This window comes from Spermophilus citellus (genome assembly GCF_964194105.1).
Source record: "Spermophilus citellus genome assembly, chromosome: 13".
In the NCBI taxonomy this organism is placed as follows: domain Eukaryota; kingdom Metazoa; phylum Chordata; class Mammalia; order Rodentia; family Sciuridae; genus Spermophilus; species Spermophilus citellus.
The window spans coordinates 4,434,801-4,456,251 of record NC_138193.1 but is presented as its reverse complement, the minus strand read 5'-3'; the positions used below and the strand labels follow the sequence as shown (position 1 = coordinate 4,456,251).

At 37.5% G+C, this 21,451-nt stretch overlaps 1 protein-coding gene across 36 annotated transcripts in view; it reads right to left on the bottom strand.

The window, feature by feature from the left end:
* The window catches only part of MAP4K4 (mitogen-activated protein kinase kinase kinase kinase 4), a gene marked incomplete at its 5' end in the record, with an annotated part of 184,358 nt that overhangs the window by 31,742 nt on the left and 131,165 nt on the right, over positions 1 to 21,451 (bottom strand). For 7 of the 36 annotated variants that reach the window (XM_081264585.1, XM_081264615.1, XM_081264589.1 and 4 more), the window contains 8 exons: positions 125 to 231; positions 1,106 to 1,339; positions 4,062 to 4,223; positions 5,201 to 5,434; positions 5,984 to 6,070; positions 10,467 to 10,628; positions 19,000 to 19,210; positions 20,714 to 20,786. In XM_081264585.1, the coding sequence (XP_081120711.1) occupies positions 125 to 231; positions 1,106 to 1,339; positions 4,062 to 4,223; positions 5,201 to 5,434; positions 5,984 to 6,070; positions 10,467 to 10,628; positions 19,000 to 19,210; positions 20,714 to 20,786 (1,270 nt within the window). The remainder of the gene's footprint in view (positions 1 to 124; positions 232 to 1,105; positions 1,340 to 4,061; positions 4,224 to 5,200; positions 5,435 to 5,983; positions 6,071 to 10,466; positions 10,629 to 18,999; positions 19,211 to 20,713; positions 20,787 to 21,451) is intronic. The other 29 variants (XM_081264597.1, XM_081264599.1, XM_081264598.1 and 26 more) reach the window with 11 other exon arrangements.

The window sequence follows — 21,451 nt, the reverse complement described above, 5'->3', positions numbered from 1 at the left end:
AATATATATAGATCTATCTGTGTAGATCTACATACATTTAAATCTTTTGCCCAAGAATATCAATGTTTGTGTTTTTATTAAAACAGACAACATAAAGCTATAGGAGAATGCACTCTTCGTTTACCTGGTGGAGTTTCTCTGCCCTGCTTGGCTATTTTGCTGTCCACTGCCCTGCAGTGGGGAATCCCGACGGGACAGTACAGGGGAGCGAGATGTTGTTCTCACAGGAACCTTTAGGTAGAAAATACAGCAGTTAAACTATAGAAAACCTGAGGTGGAGAACAAAGATCTCCCTACCAAATGTATTTTTAAGATAGTCATCAACCCACTCACTCCCTCCCTAATCTTCCTCTGGTCCTTCACTGGTTTAGCCAAAAGCATCTAAGGAGCCAGGACAAACGGCCCTGCTGTGCTCCTGCAACAATTAAATGATGTTTAGATTAAAGCTGCTGGCAGGGGACATTCAAGAGCACTTTGCTGAGATAACGTGAGAATCAGGAAAACAAGTTCAAGGAAATCAAATAATGGTCTTCAAATGGATCAGCAGAAAGCAAAGACTGGCAAGAAGCAAGGAAATATTCAGAAGAAGCAAATTCCAACTGGAAGAAAATTACACTAAAATGTGCCCTTTTGTTTAATTATACCATTAAGTAATTACCCCCACCATCCAAAAATAAAAATAAAAAACCTAAATTTGGAAAAAGAAAAAAATTTTCATTGAGATTTGCATGTTAATCTTCATTAGAAGACCTTTTCTGAAAGTTTTGATATTGGTCAATTTTAAAATAATGTTGTATAGCCTCTTATAAACCTATGAATTATGATTCTATTTGTTCTAGAACCATATTCTTTATAGAGTCTTCTCTGAATCAAATTTTGCTTTCTTATGTTTAAGTACAGAGTTAACAACAGCAATAAAAAGCTAATTGGCCACTGACTAAATATAACTGCCTAATTATAAAACTTGTTCCCCATGGTAAAAGGCTCCTTTGAAATTTCATTGCCCCTTTAATTCTGGTGAAATCACCATAACCATTATTAAAATAAATATTTTTAAAATAATAAAAAGGAAAAAGCAGCATACATCTGTCTTTCTGCTCCTTACCCTTGGAGGCACCTCGTCACTGTCTGATCTAGACCAAGCCTTTTGGGTGGGGTCAGGTACCTCCGACTTAGAGTCAGAGCTCTGACTGAGCACCTCACTGCGGGAAGGTGGACATGGGTCCTGAGAACGAAGATGGTGGTGTGCAAATTTGGGAGGAGAAGGGTCACTGAAGGAATGGGATCTCGAGACAGGGGAAACATTGTTCTTGAGAGATGCCAGGTGGGACCACTGTACCTTACAAGAAAACAAAACACAAAACATTCAATGCGTTCTGCATAAAACTGGCTTTTCTGGTCAATACCAAATCCAAAGTAGGAACTGGCAAAAGTGGAATGCAAGTTGGGGCAGTATAATACAAGGTAACAGGGCAGTAAATAAGTTACAGGTCTAAATGAAAACGTGATCTGGGGAAAACAGTATGTTGAAAGAACAAATGTATATTTAATAAGGAAAACTCCTACTATCCAGACAAATGTTACAGATAGCAGTAAATGTCAAGATTTATAGGCCTGAAGTGGGGCAATGGACTACATGCATATTGATGTCAAAGCAGATACTAGAGAGGCAAAGAAAGGCAGAAAATAGATCTCAAGATAAACACTGCTTAGGCAAACCCACCTACTGTCCTCCTCATACCACCTGGCCGTGTTGAGATTTCAGACCAAGTAACAATACAACACATTGAATGAGCAAAGACAACCCCACCACCTGTTTTGAAAGACTATAACTTAAAAAAAAAGCCAACTTTGCAAATTCATCAACAATTTTTCTTATTTCTTCCCAGGGCTTAAAATACTCATACACCTTCACACTAGTTCTGAAAAGAAGAATGTGATTTCTTTAAGAACATTTAGTACTAGGGAAATCCCTAAAATGTCTGCTATTAGAATACTCCTCTTGGCAATTCGAGAATTGTGACAAATACTTGTCAGCTGAGTTTATCTGGGTACTTTTAAAGTAGGAAAACAATCTCTGATAAAACCCATAAAATATTTTCACTAAATATAAACCTTATTCTTTTAAAAATAATTGTCCCACATTCAACTTACATAATTCTAGCTACATATCTATTTTCTCAATGTATTTAATGAAAACAGAAAATATCAAATCACAACTTGTTTAACCTCTCAAGTATATATAAGATGTAGAGTTAGCTCCATGTGTACAATATCTATAATTTACAGGTAAGCTTAAAATAATCCCAATTATTGGTTAATCCCAGACTTCTAACATGTTTGAGATTTTCAGGGCAAAGCATACAAATAAATTTTTTACCTGAAATTACAATCAATAATAGGGTTTAAAAGAGCCCCACATGAGTAAATTCTCCCAAGAATGTGTCATAGGTATTTGCTTCAGCCAAAATCAACTTCAAAATAGGAAGAAAGGAGTATTTCCATACATTTAATTAATCATGAAGTAACTATTCAATAATTAAACTAATCATGAAATAACTCAGGAACTCCTATATTATACTGTTAGGGGCCAAACAGATTTTCCATTTGTGTTAAGCCTAATTTCCAGAACTGAAACTTTTATTTTCTACTCTTCAAATCTATCTGTGCTGGGAAACAATGCCAAGTTGCTAAAGTACCATCCAACCTAGTCGACTTGCCCCTCTTCTTTTACCTCTGTTTTCCTCTTTCCTGTCTTTTCCTTTTCATCCCTTATTCTCCTCGCAGACAGGCCAGCTCCTCTGGGGTTCACAAACTGTTGATCCCATGTAAATCCTCCTCACCCACACACCACTGTCTTTGCCTCAGTTGTGTTGTTCTTTCTTTTTGTTAACTCCTCCTGGCTGCAGTTCCCCGCTTTGTTCAAGGAAATTATTTACTATGTATCACTCTACAGCCATCAAGTTTTTCAGAACATTACTGCTACTTCTGTCTCAAGAACACAAACTTTTGTCCCCTACACACACAAATCCCCCTGACAAGGTCACCCAGGCTTAGGAACCTGAGTTCCCAACAGTTTGGATTCCACAGTACCAAGGGAGAAATATCTAAATGTCAGCTATTTTCAGGGAGATAGCAAAATAAGTGTTTCAGGGCTCTCTGAGATCTCTGGCCTAGGAAATTTTTGCTGTTCTACAGCATAGCAACTTGATATTAAACCCAGGGCTGCGAACATGCTAGGCAAGGAATGCATTCCCAGCCCTTTTTATTTTTTACTTTCAGACAGTCTAAGTAGTTGAGGCTGGCCTCAAACTTCTGATCCTAGAAGCCTCAACCACTAGACTGTCTGAAAGTAAAAAAATAAAAAGGGCTTGGAATACATTTTGCCTCATGTAAGGATCAGAATTACCGGTATGCACTACTGCACCCAGCTGCAGCTTTTCTCTTTAACCATATATACTCCGACCAATGGTGCTCCCTCACCCAGAAAAGGCAGAATGCTGTCTAGATGGCCTCCTTCAGAGAAATTCATGCCCAATCTGCTGTATCATAAACCAAAGGCATCTTGAACCTTTTGAGAATCTGATAAAAGGCCCTTTTCAAGAAATGCATGCATATTTAGACAAAAACGTCTGCACAGAATTTCAGGAATATCATTGGCACCTTAAGGTCCACTCAAAGCAATGGGTAGGAGCCAGGGGTCACATAGCAAACACTTTTAAAATGCTTGGGAGAAAAGGTTCTGGTTCTTCTCTTCATGTGCTTATAATATTAACCTTCTAAAAACTAAACTAAAAAGTCTTCTTGTTTTAGAAAGAGAAGGAGGCATTTCATATCTGACGGAAGGCAAGAAAAAGAAATTACTGACTCTAAATATCCTTACTAAGTTCAACCAAAATCCTTTAAAAAAAGGTTTCCTTTTTTTCCTATCAATTAGAGACTCTTATTTTTTTTTTTAAGTTTGTCACTAGTAATAAACTAAGGGTGGCTGTTATAAGAAGGCCCAAGGCCCAGCGAGCCACACAAGTTTCCTCCGCCACGGAAAAGCTGGCTGTTGCTACCTGTGGCTCCGCTGGTCTCTGCAGGGCAGGATGCACAGACTCGGAGTTGCCATTGGAAAAAGACTCTGATCGAGAAGGCACTGGTGGCTCCAATACTCTGCCTGTCTGCTTAGACTGGGCCTCAGGGGAGCTGTGGTTAGTTTTCCTAAATCTATCTTCCACCTGCAGCAGAGAATTAGAAGACATAACTCTGTGTTAGTAGGGAAAAGCAGAGATGTCAAAGAAAGTCTGAAAGTGGAAGAACTCTAAAAAGATAAACTTTCTGGTATTTTTTTTCCCTCAGCTATATGAAAAGAGAAAGGCAGTTTGATGGCAAAAAAAAAAAAAAAGGCAGATAGAGCAGGGCTTAGGAAAAGTGCTTATGAAAATAAAAATTAAGCACTGCAGCCTCTAAGATCTCTGTGCCCAGGGCTTTAGGATTATACATAATGATAAGCTAGAGGGAAAAAATCTGTCAAAACCAACTAACCCAACAGATTAAAGACTATCATCAGGAATCCAAAACATATTTCATTCCTCAGAAAATAAAGGCATTTCAGACAGAGCCACTTCATTCCTCAAAAAATTAAAGAGCATAACTCTTTCAGACCAAGCATAACACTTGTTAGAGCTGCTACTTCTGAGAACAGACACAGTGGAAGGATGCCACCTGCAGGCAGGAGGGAACTCAACTTGTGGAAGCACACAAGTCCCACCTGCCCAACAACCCAGAACAGGGTGTACTTCGCCGCATCTAATGCGAGGTTCGGTTTAGCCCAGAAGTATCAGTTGATTCAGTAACATACAGGCCTAAAGGCATTCTTCCTCCTGGTATGAGTTGTGGAGAAACAGTAAACCAAGACTACCATTTCTCTTGTTTACATTTTAGAGAATGATTCTGCATACAATCAATCTTCACTTAGTTTAGCTTTCAATTCTTAAGATCTATTAACTAAGGTACCCTGGTCCTTTATAGGAAAAGCACAAACCAGATAGGAGAGCTTGGGCATTTACATCCTCTACCAGCTAGAAAATAAAGGTGGACTATCAGCTGATCTTAAGAAGACTTATTCTACCATTAACACTGTTACTACTCCGAACAGTCAGTAGATTACTTTCCAGAGCAGGACCAATGTCTAAGCAAGCAAGAAGGAAGATACCTCACGAGTTCTGTCAGCAGGCTCATAGTGGGACTTGGGCTCTGGGGTGTGGTAGCTGGGTTTGCTCCTTTCCTGTTGTGCCAGTGGCTGCTGCTGCTGCGGGAGCTGCGGGAGCTGCGGATGCGGCCTCCTGTGATCATGCTGTAGAGACAGGAGATATGCTTGTTCTTGTTGCAACTGCCTCTGGAGCCTCTCTGTCTGCCGGTGCTCCTCCATCTCCCGCCATCGGCACTCCTTGGAGAGGGAGAGGATAACACTAAATCTATGGGACACTGGAGAGCTCGCCTCTTCTCTGGATTTGAGCTTGACTCCCCCCCACCAAGACAATCCCCTGGCCTCCCTTGTTTTATAACACAGCAAAATGGCTGGGATCTTACACAGAATATTACCTGTGGAGAAATATGATGGCTCTTGCTAAGTGTAACATCATTGGAGAGCATGGAAGAATTCAATTTAATGTTGATTTCAGTAGTGTGTATACTAGGTATAAATCCTACAGCATAAGCTGCATGTTCGCTGAATGTCAAGTCCTGTTCAACACCTTGTGTAGCTACTAAACAAGAACAGTTACTACCTAACAGTGACTTACTAATGGGAAGTAAATGAATGAATAAAAGCCACCTTGCACTGTACCCAAGCAGTCTGACCATAAAGGATGTCTCCATTTGAGCCTGGCTGCCCAAGGCAAAACCAAAAAGATCTGGCGATCACCACAGCTTGACAACTTGGGGAAGGGACAAACACGTCCTAGTGCTAGGGAACAGGACAGAGGTGGGGCGTTACCAGTAACATGGCCTGCTCCTGGAGCAGCTGCTGCTGAAGGATTTCCAAGTGCCGCTGCTCCTCTTCTAGCTGTCGCCTGATATACTCCTGTCACACAGAAATTACCCAGCAATCAATTTATCCAAAAGAAAAATATTAGATCAACCTGCATGGAGCACCAAGAACTGCCACTCCAATCATCTTTGTGATAATCCACTCAGTGATAAATACCTAATCTAAAAGCACTCTATTGCTAAGGATTCCCCAGATCTTCAAATTGACCAGTGAGATCCTAAGAGTTTCATACACTCCCATGATATACACGAAAGGCGCCGAGGCGCTTCTGTTAGGACACCACTATCATCTACAATGAGGAACTTTAGAATGCCACCCTCTTATAGACTCCAGAAAAACTAAAACCAGGAAAATCAGAAGGTTCTGATGAATAAACGTCTGCTTATTAATTATGACTTAATACAAGAATGGCTCATCAATTTTTGAAACCTAAAACCAAAAACTGTTTAACATAAAAGAAACATGACTTATGCTTTTTCTGATAATGCAGAGAAGGTACCTGGAGACTCTATTCTGAAAGCCATGGTCTGGGAACATCAGACTTGGACAACTCTCTACAAATAAACAGGCCTAAGCTCTTCAAAATGATGCGTGCAGAAGTGTGTGAGTGTGTGTGTGTGTGTATGAGTGTGTGAGGGATGAAGGTGACTTTTATAAGAAGAGAATAACTAACAGGTAAACAAACCCAAAATATACCACGTAAAGAGGGAAAGACTGCATCTTAATATTGCGTGCATATCATATCATATTATATTATTATTAGGAAAAGAGATCATGAAGCCTTGATCCCTCTTCCAGGAGGATCAGCTCTATGACTTATTATATACTCTCAACCTTCCTTTTTTTTTTTTCAGTCACTTCACTTGAAAAATGAGCAAAGATTTCTCCCAACTCTCAGGTTTGTGTAAGGTTCAAATAGGAGACAGTTATGAAATAACACTGAAGAGCAAATGACATTTTAAGTAAAAGAAGTTTCCTTCCTTTTTGACAGTGAAAAAGGCTACCTACCCTGGAAGGGGAACAGACTAAGGGACACACGGAGAAATTTATTCTAAAATTCAGGTTATGTTTGTTTTTGTTTTGTGATGCTGGAGATCAACCCCAGGACCTCGGTTACATTTCTGTAGTGTGTACAGCTGACCATCTCCTTCTTTCATGGCACATACCTTAAAATAAAAATAGTCATAGGTATAGGCTGAAAGGAGCTTTAAATTAACCAACAATTCTGCCTAAGAAAATGAAAGATAATACAGAAATCATGACATATGTAAATATCCATAGAGGCAAAAAAAGGCAATGGGGGTGTGTGTGTGGGGGGGTGTGGTTATCCATAAAGTGGCAAAAATACCTGGTTCTGATTTGAGCATCATTCCCTTTCATTTATGCCTGACCCTACATGATCACACTATGCCAATAATTGCCTTTGTGATGGTCATGCAGGCTTACCCAATCTAAATGAGAAAAGGGACCTGTTTCCCAACTCATTCCTTCTTTTGAACAAAACAGAATTAAATTCTAGCTTGAAAGATCAACTTATTATACTTATTTGTTTTCTGCCTTTAAACCACAGGGACAAACAGAAAAATCACATCTTATCCCAACCACAAAGGTCCTCCTGATGTACAATGAACATATAGAATATAACAAATGTATACAGATAGACACACTTAGGAATGAAGTGTGTCCTATAGCACCGTTAACATGGAAAATCTATTTTACAACAGAACAAGAAAAGCAGAGCAAAGCTGATTTTAGAATTTTTTCAAAAGAACTGCAGAATACTTGCTATTTACAAAATCTAATGACTACTAATTAATGATGCAGTAAACATCATACTCTCCTGTCACTATCAAATTATGAGAACTATCCCTAGGTAATTTTTTTTTGGGGGGGGGGGAGGAGGGGTGTACCGGGGATTGAACCCAGAACTCAGGGGCACTCAGCCACTAACCCACATCCCCAGCCCTTTTTTGTATTTTACTTAGAGTTAGGGTCTCACTGAGTTACTTAGGGCCTCAATAAGTTACTGAGGCTGTCTTTGAGTTCCCCATCCTCTTGCCTCAGTCTCCAGAGCCGCTGGGATTATAGGTGTGCACCACCATGCCCAGCTAAAGTTGGTTCTTAATGTCCTCATATTTAATATATCACCCAAAATGAATAATGAGGTAGGTATTCAGTATTAGGAACTGATAAGTATTTATTGAAGGATATACTAGATTTGACCAAGTGAATTCTAAATTGTGAATATATTTCTTTAAGATGATTTATTTCTCAAATGACCTATTATAGGATTTTTCCCCAAAAGACTAGTTAAAAGCTTCTTATTTTAGAAATTATTTCCATAGAGTAAGACACTAGGATATCATGTAGCACTCTAAAAGTCACACTCTAAATTTTGTCCCAATAATTTGAGTCTTCAGATTGTTTCTCAAAATATTCCCTACCATATACATTCAAAGAATAAGATATACTAGTCTTTGATTACCTTCTTGTCCAAAGTACAATACACATAAGTGATAATTTTAATAACTGATTTTGAAAAGAATTAATATCAAATAAGGATGTTAATTATTGACTTTTCAATAATCAAAACACTATCTATATTGATATGCTGCAGTTTAACTTAATTTTAATTAAAGTATCTTAAGTGTATTTTTCTTAAATTAATAGGAATTATTTAATATTATAGATTGAACATAAAACTTTATGAATATGAATGTTCCAATTTGAATACCAAAATGTTTAGTTAAATTAAAGCAGTGTTTTAATTTTATTCAAAATATTAATTAATGTAATTCTCATAGGCACACTATCATTGCTCCATTTTATAGATAAGGAAATGAAGATACAGATCGCTTAAAAAACGGAAACATAGGGCTGGAGTTGTAGCTCAGTGATACAGCACTTGTCTAGTATGTGTGAGGCACTAGGTTTGACTTTCAGCACTGCATATAAATAAAATAAAGGTTTATCAACAACTAAATATATATATATATATTATATTTTAAACTAGAACAGAAAGTAATTGATGGAAACACAGAGCATAAAGAACTGAGAGAAAAGTCAGGTCACACAGCTATAGGGTTCATATTTGGATTTTGTTGACTTACCACCTAACTGGAATTACATGATCTCCAAAGATATCTATACAATGGGCATTACTTCTATTTCCTATTGATTGCCATATTTCTCTATGCTTCATTATCACTAGGCTTATTAGTTATCTAATTTTCCAATTCAACTTTTTTTAATATGATTTTTTAACCTTCAATAACATCATTTTCATATTAAAATGAGATCACCTCTTTTTTTTCTCCCCCTCTAAGAAGGCTACTTTTTTTGGCAGGGGGTGGGGGGGGGGGGTTACTGGGAATTGAACTCAGGAGCACTCAACCACTGAGCCACATCCACAGACCTATTTTGTACTTTATTTAGAGACTGGGTCTCACTGAGTTGCTTAGAGCCTTGCTTTTGCTGAGGCGGGCTTCAAACTCATGATCCTACTGCCTCAGCCTCCTGAGTTGCTGGGATTATAGGCATGGGCCACCGTGCTGGGCTCCTAGGTAATTTCTTAAAAGCTGGTATTTCCTCCTCTTTGCAGTCCACAGGTAAATACATGGCCAGAATGTTAATAAAACACACACAGACACATATATAACGTTATAGTTAAATGATCAATAATGCCAATACGGTAATAGATAAAAGAGTAGCAGTGAAATTCCTATGAAAACATTAGTGATCAAGTTTCCAAAAAACCAGAGGCACATTATTAGTACCAAGGACAGTAGATTAGACATAGTTGGAAGTTATCACTATGGTTTATAAGTATTTTAAATGTGAATTTCAAATATTATTTAAATTGGTCCCCATTCATATAATTTTCTTTATTCAAAGTTCAAAACAAAGAACAATTAATTTAAACACTAGAAAAGCAAGGAAGCTGGGCATAGTCAATTTTTGTTTACAAAAGTGGTTCACAAAACAAAATTTCTAAATACAGCTATCCATGCTATTAATAAAATCCTATAATTGAACCATGCAAAGTTGTTACTTTTTTAATGCTATATATGTATATATCAACTTATAAGCAAATACATCAAATATTCACTTAGTCTAAATTTTTTTGGAGACCACTGAGCTGATTCAAGGATTTTCTAAGATGTAATATCCTTGTCTTAAAAAAAGATGTAGTATCTCTTGTCTTAAAAAAAAAAAAAAAGAAAAAGAAAAACCTTCTAAGACGACAAGAGACTCAACTTATTAGCATGCTTCCATGTGCTTCAGCATTTTCAGCTGTCCAACGTTCTGAGTGTGTGTAGTATAGTGTATGTGCATACGCATACACATGTGTGTACATTTTACCTCAAACCCCCAGCTTTACAGTGTAACAATCTTCACAAATTAACGGCTACATCACTATTGGACTCACCTGTTCTCTTTCCGCTCTCCTCTTCTCTTCTTCTGCACGTCTCCTCTCCTCCTCCTCTTTACGCCTTCTCTCCAATTCCTCTAGACGCCTCTTTTCTTCTTGTTCTCTCCTTCGCTGCTCACGTTCTTGCTGCCTTCTAGCTTCTCGCTCTCTCCTTTGTTGCTGCATAAGTAAAAATGTGTAATTACCAGGGATCTTTCAGCTGTGTCTTCCAGAATAGTTTGCTAACCAGTCAGTTACTGATAATGTAGTGAAGTTCAAAGATCCCAATTCTACTGGGCAATTATTTCCACACTTAACCCCTTAGCCCTGTATCTAACAGCCTTTGCATAAATACTCATCAAAGATTCTAAGTTTCTGTGAATACTTTTAGGGTTTTGATTTTGTTTTAATAACAATTATCCTCACTGCTCACTGTACCACAGCAATTACAAAACTACAAATTCTTTATTTTGGGGTTACTCTGTCATTAACAGTTCTTTGAGGCCATTAATTCAGAAGAAAAATACATAAGGGAAAGGAATAAAGGAGGATACAGGACAATTGAAGGGAGCCAAGGAATAAAAAAGAAGAAAAGAAGCATGTATCAGAAAAGGAAGAAATGACATTAGCAAGAGTAACAGGCACCATCATCATTACTATGAATTTTAAAATGCAACCACTGAGCTCATTCTTACTACTAAGTGCCTGGCACTGTGCTCAGTATTTGACTTTTTAAATTTCATTTACTTCACCTAATATCCTTCTCATAACAACTATAAGTATCTCATTGCATCTCTACAGATGAGAAAACAGTTTAGCAAGTTAAATAACTTGCCCAATGTCACCAGCAGCAAGCCACCAGGTGTAAAAGCTATTTTGCCTCTAAGCTGATGCCCTTGACCACATACCACCCTGCATCTGTCAGCAGGTGCACACGGTGCACCAAGTCACCAAACTCACTTTATCACTGCTCCATATAATCCTATAGTACAGAACTTTAGAGCCGGCCACTAGTCCCTAAACTAACAGTTTCTCTCACATAGGGAAGTGAGAGTGTGGTGCTCAATATGGAGTCTAACACTGACCAAATCGTCCCATGAATATGAAAAATGACAGGCCCTTGGCCAGCACTGTCCAACAGAACTCTCTGGAGATAATGAGAATGTTCTGTTTCTGAAATGATGAATACTATAGTCACTAATGGTCCTAGTCATCAATACTGAGTGCCACTGAGCCCCTGAAATATAAGTAGCACAGAGGAAGAACTGATTTTTTTCACCTTTTCGTCTAATATCCCCCCAACTTTACCTCAAACGTTTATAGTTACTCTCGGTCTCCCAAATCAAGTTTGTGGCGATAGTGTCAGTTTGGTGTGTCTCAGAAATGTGCTGGCTGTGTAGCCTCTAGAGATGTGCTGTTCAATGTTATAGCCATCAGCTACATTTGGACATTTTAAAGTGAAACTCAATTTTGAGTGAAATAAGATGAAAAACTCAGTTGTTCATTTATGCTTACGTCTTCCCCTTCTACCCCTGTCTGAATTACTGACACCTACTGTCCTTCACACATGCTCTCTGGTCAAATGTGCTTTGACTCTTTAAGTAAAAGCATTCATTCTTTCACTGGACACTAAGTTCCCCCACTATTAAAAAAAAATGTATAGAATCCACTTTCTTGATTATTCCCAAGTACACCAAGGGAAGGGCAACCAGCATGAGAGGAAATCTTGATTATTTCCTCTAACTAAATGCTGTTTGGAACCACCATTTGACCCAGTTATCCCACTTTCTGCTCTATTCACAATAGCCAAGCTATGGAAACAACCTAGGTGTCCTTGAACAGATGAATGGATAAAGAAAATGTGATATATAGAGATAATGGAATACTACTCAGCCATAAAGAAGAATGAAATATGATATTTGCTGGTAAATGGATGGAACTGGAGAATATCCTGCTTGCTAAGTGAAATAAGCCAATGCTAAAAAACCAAAAGCCAAATGTTCTCTCCGATTGTGAATTCTAACTCAAAACAAAGGAAGTTGGGGAGGGGAATAATAGAAATCCACTGGATTAGACGAAAAAAAAAACATAGGAAAGGGAGTTTTCGGGGAATAGGAAATATAGTAGAATTAAATGCTCATAACTTTCCTACCCTTGTATTTGAATATAAGAACAGGGTAACTCTACATCATGTAAAACCACAAGAGTGGGATCCTAAATAGAATAAGTTCATTTTATGTATGTATAATCTGCCAAAAGACACTGTCATATGTAACTAAAAAGAATTTTTTAAAAATGTTTTTTAGAATGCTCTTAACAAGTAACACAAAGGATTTTTTCCAACATATCTGTCATCTAAATTTTTTAATAAAAATATTAAGTAGAAACTTTAAAATGTCAAAAGGAGACAGACTATATAGCTTATGTCAAAAAACAAGCTGTCCAGGGTAAGGACACAGCTCAGTTGGTAGAGTGTTTGCCTTGCATGCACAAGGCCCTGGTTCAATCCCCAGCACAAAAACAAAAACAAAAACAAAAACAAAGCTGTCCTATTTCCCTAACTCCCAATCCTTACTCTAAAAGGATAAGTATTTTTAAAGCTTTCAAATTTGCCCCCATTATTTCTGCCTTCCTTTGTTTTTCCTCTTTCCACATTTTTTATTGGTGCATGACAGTTGTGCTTAATGATGGGATTTGTTACACATTTGTACATATACACAATATAACAATATAACTTGACAATTATCACTTGCCAGCACATCCTTCTTTTTAAATAACTCACATATGGAGCTATTTTTAAATAACTTTCTACCTTAGACACCATCTATTGTACTACCCCATCCAGTCCATATTTCCAATCCAGTATGACAATTTCTGGATAAGTAAAAACTACATGCATGACTAAGACATGTATGACTAACTTTCCTTTTATTTTTTTTCCAGAAGTTACTACTAACTGCCTCTTTTTAATGTTGTTTTTTATTTGATTTTCATTGGATCTATAATAAAATTACTGAGTGCCTTGCATTAAAAAAAAAAAAAAAAAACTCCTTTCAATATTGTTGAAGAATTAGTCATTTTTTATCTTAGAGATTAAGACTCTATACACTAAACTACTCACTGTTCTTCAGTAACTCTATATTTCTGACCATCAACTTCCTGGGAATCATTTTACACTCTCCTGGATAGGATCCTCTGTTACCTAGAACCCTTATGATTTTCTTATTTTGCTGGAACACATCCTCCAACAGCCTTGTGGGAAAGAGTGCAGAAGAGGTAAAGGCTGTGAAAACTGTCTCAAAATCTTTCTTTCCTCTCATGATATACTGACAATTTTGGCTAAGGAAATAATTTCTCCTCAGAATCTCAGAGGTAGAATGTTATCTTTTAGTTTCTCGTCCTGAATAATCTAAGACCATTCTAGTTTCCCTTTCCTACTATACTGACTGCTTCCCAAATGCAGCTTTTAGAACCCTCTTTTCGTCCTCAGTTTCTAGAATTTCAAGTGACTATGTTCCTTTACATGGTCCTTTTCTTCATTCATGTGCTATGTAACTGATGAATCTTTCAATCCAGAAACTGAGTTCTAGACACTTTGTTTTAAATACTTTCTGTACATTGTCCCATCATATTCAATTCTAGGATGTCTATTAAACAGAAGTTGGACCTCCTGTATTACTGATTTTACTAATCAAATGTATCTCCCTCCTTTCTGAGTTAAGATTTAAATGAAGAATTCTTTTCATAAATAATCTTGTTTCATGAATAATCTTTTCTCTAAGGATAAGATTCTGTATAAATGCATGTGTATATGCATTAGGTGCATCGTATTTTAAGTTCCTTTTTGTATTTGTTTTGAAATTTTTCATGTTAAAGACTTTTCTTAATGTTTGTAATCTTGGCTATATACTTACTAAAATGTGAGTATGCCAAAGACACTAAAAGACACTAAAATGCAAACCATAAGGGTTAATAGATGGACCACATCTGGCAACTATGATCATTTCATGGAAGCCTCATTTCCTTGCAAATGGCCAGTAAGGTCCAGAGAAGAATCTTCACAATATTCTGGAGTTGAAGAAAGGATATGGTTGAAATAGGTGGCATCTGTAGTAAGTGTGACTGTCAGCACCCTGGGGACTGAGTGAGGTGAGCACATCTGCAATCACGTTGATCAGGAGATTTTCACTAAATGCCTTTTTTGCTGTACATCCCTTGGCATGCTCAGCTGTGCCTGATTTCTCCATGTTCTGAGTTCCTTTTGCTCCCTTTCCCAGGGAGAATACCCGTGGCCGTGCTGAGGTGCGAGCACAGTGGCCTGGCTGCACAGCCTAGGAAGTCTTAGCTGTCCTCTATTTCCCCCACCTTCAAAAAAAATCCTGCTTTCAGCCCACCTACTGCTTCCCACTTCTGACTCTTCCAAGATTTGTACTAAGAATCAGCCTTCTTCCATGCATTAATTTCCACAATTAGGTCTCTTTTCTGCTTTTTAAAAAAATCCCTGTTGTTTATGTTGTTTTTTACTTTTTCAGTCATTTCAGAGGGACTTCTCTATGAAAGTTTCTGTTCCATTGTTTTTCAAAGTCAATATAACTAAATATTTATTCAGTTAACTAAAATAATTAAAATTTATTATTTACTCAAAAGACATTTAAAAAAGGAAGTAAACAACATCTCAAAAAAAAGGGACAAATCTATCTAAAAAAATCTCAATTAGCAACCAAAAGCTTCCAAAAGGCCTTTCCTTCTTAATTTCATGTGAAATCTTAAGGCCTTAGTAAATTGCTTGAAAGCAGGAATCATTTTTTTTCAATTTTCCCCCGTTGTAAATCATCTTCACAAGAAGAATGCATTATTTTGTGGGGAGATCAGTTATAGGGCCTCACACATGCTAGCCTGTACTCTAACAAGGAGCTACTCCCTCAGCCTGTGCATTCCTTTTTCTTCCTAATTAAATCTCACCCTCACACCAAGCATATGACATCCAAAATAAAGACTGCTGTGATTTTACCCAATACTTGGTAGTTAGAGTAATAAAAGATTCAAGAATTCATCCAAAGACGAAATCTAATCAAATACTAAAGCAATCTTTTCAAGATCACCAAGTAAGTGCACAAAGGCCTGAACATTAACTGTCGCTTTGCATTAACGCCTCATGCTTCAGCAACACACTCTATGTCTCAGGGTATCATACAAAGTCCTTTGAAGTATTCTGAGTGGCTTTGGGACTCAAATTCGAGCTTTGAAGTCCAAGGGTCCACTTTCAAACAGGAATAAATTTGAATGGACCTTTTCTAGAGATACACACAGGACTATGAATGATTGACTTACCTATTTGAAAAAATATTTACTAATTAAGTCCCATGGGTACACGAAGATGAATTAGAAGCAAGCCCTCTCCTCTAAGTCTTATGGTAAGTAAGTTACATACATTAGAAAAATTCATAAGGCAACGTGGAAAGTGTCCTATTTCCCAAGATTAGCCTACTCAGCACATCCTGGCTAGGAAATCAACCTGCTGACAAGGCCAATGGGCAAAGCAGATTATGGTTACTTACTCCTCTTCCCACATTATGCTCTGATTTTTCAAAGTGTAGACTGGAACAGGAGCAAAAATTCAAACTATCAATCACAAAGCCACTCTAATGAGAACAAACTCTCCATTGCAGGGGGAGAGGGGCACATCAGTATATACGCACAGTCAGGAACCATTAAAGTAAGAAAACCTACATTAAATTTATCTGAATAATTATCACGAAAACCTGGCTTCTTGCATTACAATCTCAAAACAGCCAAAAATGAAACATACACCATCAACATCAATCCTTAGTGAATTAACCATATGCCTGTCATTTCAAATAACAAAACCCTGGGGAATCTAATGAATACACCTTTTCAGGTTATCCTACTAAAAATAACAAACATGTTATAATCCTTTGAAGATTTTACAAACTGATGTCATTATTTTCTTCTTTTAAACAAAAATCAAACAAATTGAAAAACTGAATGATGCTATAAAGTGATTTCCAAGTCTCTTAAATTATAAAACGATTTCCTTATTACTTAAATTTTCCCAAGCATGCCTAAGTAAATATGTACTTTTCCTGCAATGCTTTAATTATTCAAGTTCCCTTTCTAGTTTGGTATTTAAAGCAATGCTTTCATCTCATAATTCTGAAAACTTTTCTAAGTCACACTGAAAATAAGGCCCATTTAAATATACTCCCCTGGATTTACTTGCTTTAATGGAAACTAGTAAACTTCAAAAGACCAAGCCATTCTTCAGATTCAGCTATTTCTAAAGGTTTGAGGTCACATCACTGGGCACATATACTAAAAATGCTTGATTTTTTTTTTTAATATACAAGTTCTGATGAAGCCATGGTGGAGAAACTACTTGTTTCTCTTCTCCCCAAAGACAACTCTTCTCCGTCTTGAGACAACAAATAATATTTGCTGAATTAAACAAACTCTGAAAATTTTAACCAACCACTAGGCTAGGTGCCAAGATAACTTTTAAGAACTTTTAAAGATGTTCTTAAAAACAAGAGTTTGCAAAAACAACTACTGAGTCACTGACTTGACATAAATCAAGGCATTAGCCATAGGGTCACTGGCTGCTTGGTCACTAGAATGACTGCATACATTACAGTTGGAACTGTGAAAAAGTAGCACTGTGCCGACACAGTACTCCTGATGTTAGATTCTAATGATTTGTAAAACTTTTAAGGCCTTTTCTGTAGGCAATGTAAAATGAAGAAATGTTTTTTCTTTCTTTAAAATTCATGAATCACTGCTGGAAAGTCCTTGAGGTAAAGAAGTTCAAAGCATTCCTTCTAAGGTTTCAGAGTCAAGAAACATAAAACAAATACAAGGTATAGTTTCTTAATTTTTACGGAAAAAAATGTGGTTTTGCTAGTGCTAAAACTTATAATGGATAGTAAACCTATTTCACAAAGAAAATATTTTTCTCTCCTTCTTGCCTTTGTTTTTAATTTCTCTCACTTTCACCAAACTATAACCTTAGAAGTGCACATACTTCCTGTACCCTTCACTTGAGGGAAGCAGATTCTCTAAAATCACAGTGACACCTGAGATTCCAGTGCTATACACTTTGCAAGGAAAGATCATAAAGGCAGGAGATTATCTTATAATACCCACAGAAAGGATGTGAGGCAGGAGGATTTAAGTATCACATCATCAGTCTTCTAAAATAGAAAAGACACACAAATAGTAGAAAAAGTGATCCACAGATCAATAAGTGAAGTTCCTCGCTTGACCTCAATGGCAAATATTTTAAGTCTTTAGAGTATATATGGTCTTCATCTCACCAGAATGTGACTGAAATGGGATTGAAAATTTTGGGATTTATTTATTTATTTATTTATTTCTGAGGTGCTGGGGATTGAACCCAGGGCCTTGTGCATGTGGGGCAAGTACTCTACCAACTTTGCTATATCCCCAGCTGGAATTTTTTCTAAAGGATAAGATCTAGAAACATCAAATACAAATTTAGATTAACATAATTTTTGTACAATTTGATTAAAATTTTTTTAAGAATGTACTATTATGAGGGCACAAGGCTTACTAAAAACAAATCATCTCTAGAAACTTTTCTTTTAATAATCTTTGTCTCGATGAGATCAAAATAAAGACATACAAACCAGCAGACATGATGTTTAGTTATATACATAACAGGTTCAAAATCATACCCCAAGTAAAACTAATATAAGCTTATCTTAGCTTGCGGATCAGGCTTTCTCTGGGACACCATTTCAATATTTTTTATTAAACTTAAGATAAACAATGAGGATCGAACCTGGGCCGCACGCATGCCAGGCGAGCGCACTACTGCTTGAGCCACATCCCCCGCCCAGGACACACTAATCTCATGTTAAAATTCTGTGTTCTTTATTCTTAAATATTCTGCATCCCTTAACTTAAATATATATAAAAATATAAAGGTATAGTTAAGAGTCACTTTTTGTTTGTTTATTTTTATGGTACTGAGCATGGAACCCAGGACATCATGCATGTGAGACAAGCAAACCAACACTGAGCTACATCCTCAACCTAAGAGTAACTTAAATACTCCTTTGAAGTAAGTTAAGGCTTTTGGAGAAAAATGTTTTCATGTGAAAAAGTCTGAAGTTTCCAAAAAACATAACCATACAAACTGGAACCTAGAGGCCAAGAATGGAAAAGAAGTCAGGTCAAGCCTGAGCAAGCCAACTTAACCACAATGGAAACACTGCACAAAGCTCATCTGATGCCATCTCTGGGACACCAATGCTCTGCATCTCACAATATGTCGATGAGTAACTGTAGGGCAGATCCTCAAAGTTTTTACAAGGAAGGAAAACATTTCTAAGACCTCAAGAATGTGAAGGCCTGCCAGTCCAAAGCACAAGCTTTCCTTTAGAAGTTCTTTGAATAGCTACACAGAGGATGGGTATTATCTCAGTGGGCTACAGACAACACGCCTTGGAGTATCTGGCTACCAAGTGAATATGAAAGAGAAAAGACCAGTATGGACATTTTTATTTTCTACCTCTTCTAGCCTCCGCCTCTGTTCTTTCTGCTGCTCGATTCGTTTCTGCCTCTCTGCCAGCAGCTGCCTTTTATACTCTTCCTGCTCCCGGAGCTGTTGCTCCTGCAATAGTTGCTGTCTCCGGAGAGCCTCAGAGCGTTCCTTGTTCTCCTGTTGCAGTCTCAGGAAATCCCGACGGAGAGTAGACTCACCAGGCACGTTGACAATGGAACTGTAAGAGGAAGCAGGGCTTTCATGGGTATGTGCACATTACCCTGACCTCTAGGAAAGGTAGCAATTCGGGTATCCTAATCCCTTTCTAAATTCATTCCTAATGGGAGTCCCCAACTGACCCTAGAAGTTAAACTAAAACATCCATAGGAATGACTGTTACTTACAGCTCAATAGTCCCACATCTTCTTTTACCATTTAGGAGCATCTTAAAAATTCTATCCTACATGTTTGCTTGACAAAATATTTCTCTTATTAATCCAAACTCTGTAAAATGAAAGGTTACAGGCAACTTCACTTCACTGTCTTGCCCCTTGTTTTCCATCAGTAAACAAAAATATCAGGGCAGTCTTCAGTACTAACTGTTCCTTCATCTTCACCTTGTCAACTGCCACGTCCTGTCATGTATGTTCTCCCCCAGTTTTTGTGTTCAAGTCACCAGCTGCACTCTATGGGTCTCATGAATTATCCATTGCAGATAAATTAACCAGCGCCCATCCTAGCCTCTCTATTTCTCACCTTCCACGCTACCCAGAATATCACAGCTAACAAATCTCCTACAATTGCCTCTTATTGAATCATTTTCCAACCCCAAAACAATTTTATATATCCTGTGAAATCAGTTCGAACTCCTCTAAACTTTTCAGTTTAGAATAGATTCAAATCTTATTCCTACAGTAAAAAGCAAAATGTTGTTTCTTTAATAAATTCTCTTCTCTCAACAAACCCTCATTCTCAAACACATGGCTCCTGCAGTGATGTCAAGAATGGGTGTCAGGAAAAACATCACTAAAATCCCAAAATCCTTTACTCTTTGATTGATGTTCTTACGAAGTTCACCTTACCAGTTTTAACTCCTCAATCTTTGTATACTGCACCGTAGGAAGCCAAAAATAAATCAAAACATAAAATGGATCAGTGCAGAACACACCTTAACACAGGAAATCAAATGCTGGTGACCCCATTTGTGAGAGGAGCAAAAAATGGGGGATGGGGGGTTTGGGGAAAGACTGCATAGTTTTTCAATGCAGGCCATGATTCTGCCTCATTCAAAATAAATATCCTTGAAGATTTTGCTGAGAAGAGCTCCAGATGACACAAAATTGGCCTTATAAGCAGGACAATTCACTGAGTGTGGGACTGATCTTCCCAGCGTAAGGCCTGCATTATCTGTGCCTTCTGGACCAATAAATAGCAGGGACAAAGTCTCCTGTCCAAGTTCAACACAGCCATGCACAATTCCAACTTACTAGGTAGGGATTAATATGTAATCCTTGGTTTAAAAAAGAAAAAAAACCAACAGTGGGTAATGAGATATTTATAGGAATCTGTCAAAAAGAGAGAGAGAGAGAGAGAGAGAGAGAGAGAGAGAGAGAGAGAGAGAGAAATGGGAGATAGCAAGGCACTTTCAAGGTAATTTAAGACTCCTTCCTATTACCCATGAGCCTTCTAAAATCCTGGCATCAGCACCAGTGCAGTCTATGAACAGAGGCTGTGCCTTTACCTTGGCTCTCCTTCCTGTTCAGGCACTTCCTCCTCCTCTTCCTCACTCCCGCTGTACTCGTATTCAGTTTCATCTATGAAGACAAGGACAAGACAATTGGGACAGCTCATATCCTGACACGTGCCTACACATGCAAGTATCTCCAAGAGCATTATGACAAAATATTAAAAATCCTTGAAGGTCTTGCTGAGAAGAGCTCCAGATGAACGAAATCAAAGTGACTAGAGCACCAGCAAATTCACAGAAGTTTATTCTGATGCCAAAATTGAAAAGAAACAGATTGAGCTACTGAAACTAACCAAAACAACCAAGAAAATTTGTTTGGTTATTTTTAAATACTGGAGATCCACTGGGAGTACAGCAGAGAGAAAGGTTTCCTAGGTGGACAAAAAGTGAAGCATTATGTAGTAAGAAAACAAAATCAAATATTCCCACAATCTATAAGAACTAAACCAGGGAAAAACGAACCAAACAATATAGCAAGTGGATGGGGGAAAGAGCTGCTCAACTTAAGACTAGACTGTAATCAAAAGTTTCAACATGAATGATCCATTTTCACTTCCACAAGTTTTATTTCATTTTCCTAAAAGCAGTAGGCCATTTTACAGGTCCCGTTACAAATGTCAGTATTCAACTTTCAGTGAGCCATTTTACTCCGAAGAGCAATCAAAACCACAGAAGCTGAAGAGACTTAAAAGTCTACACACAAACAACACAAAAAAATACACTTGTGCTTTC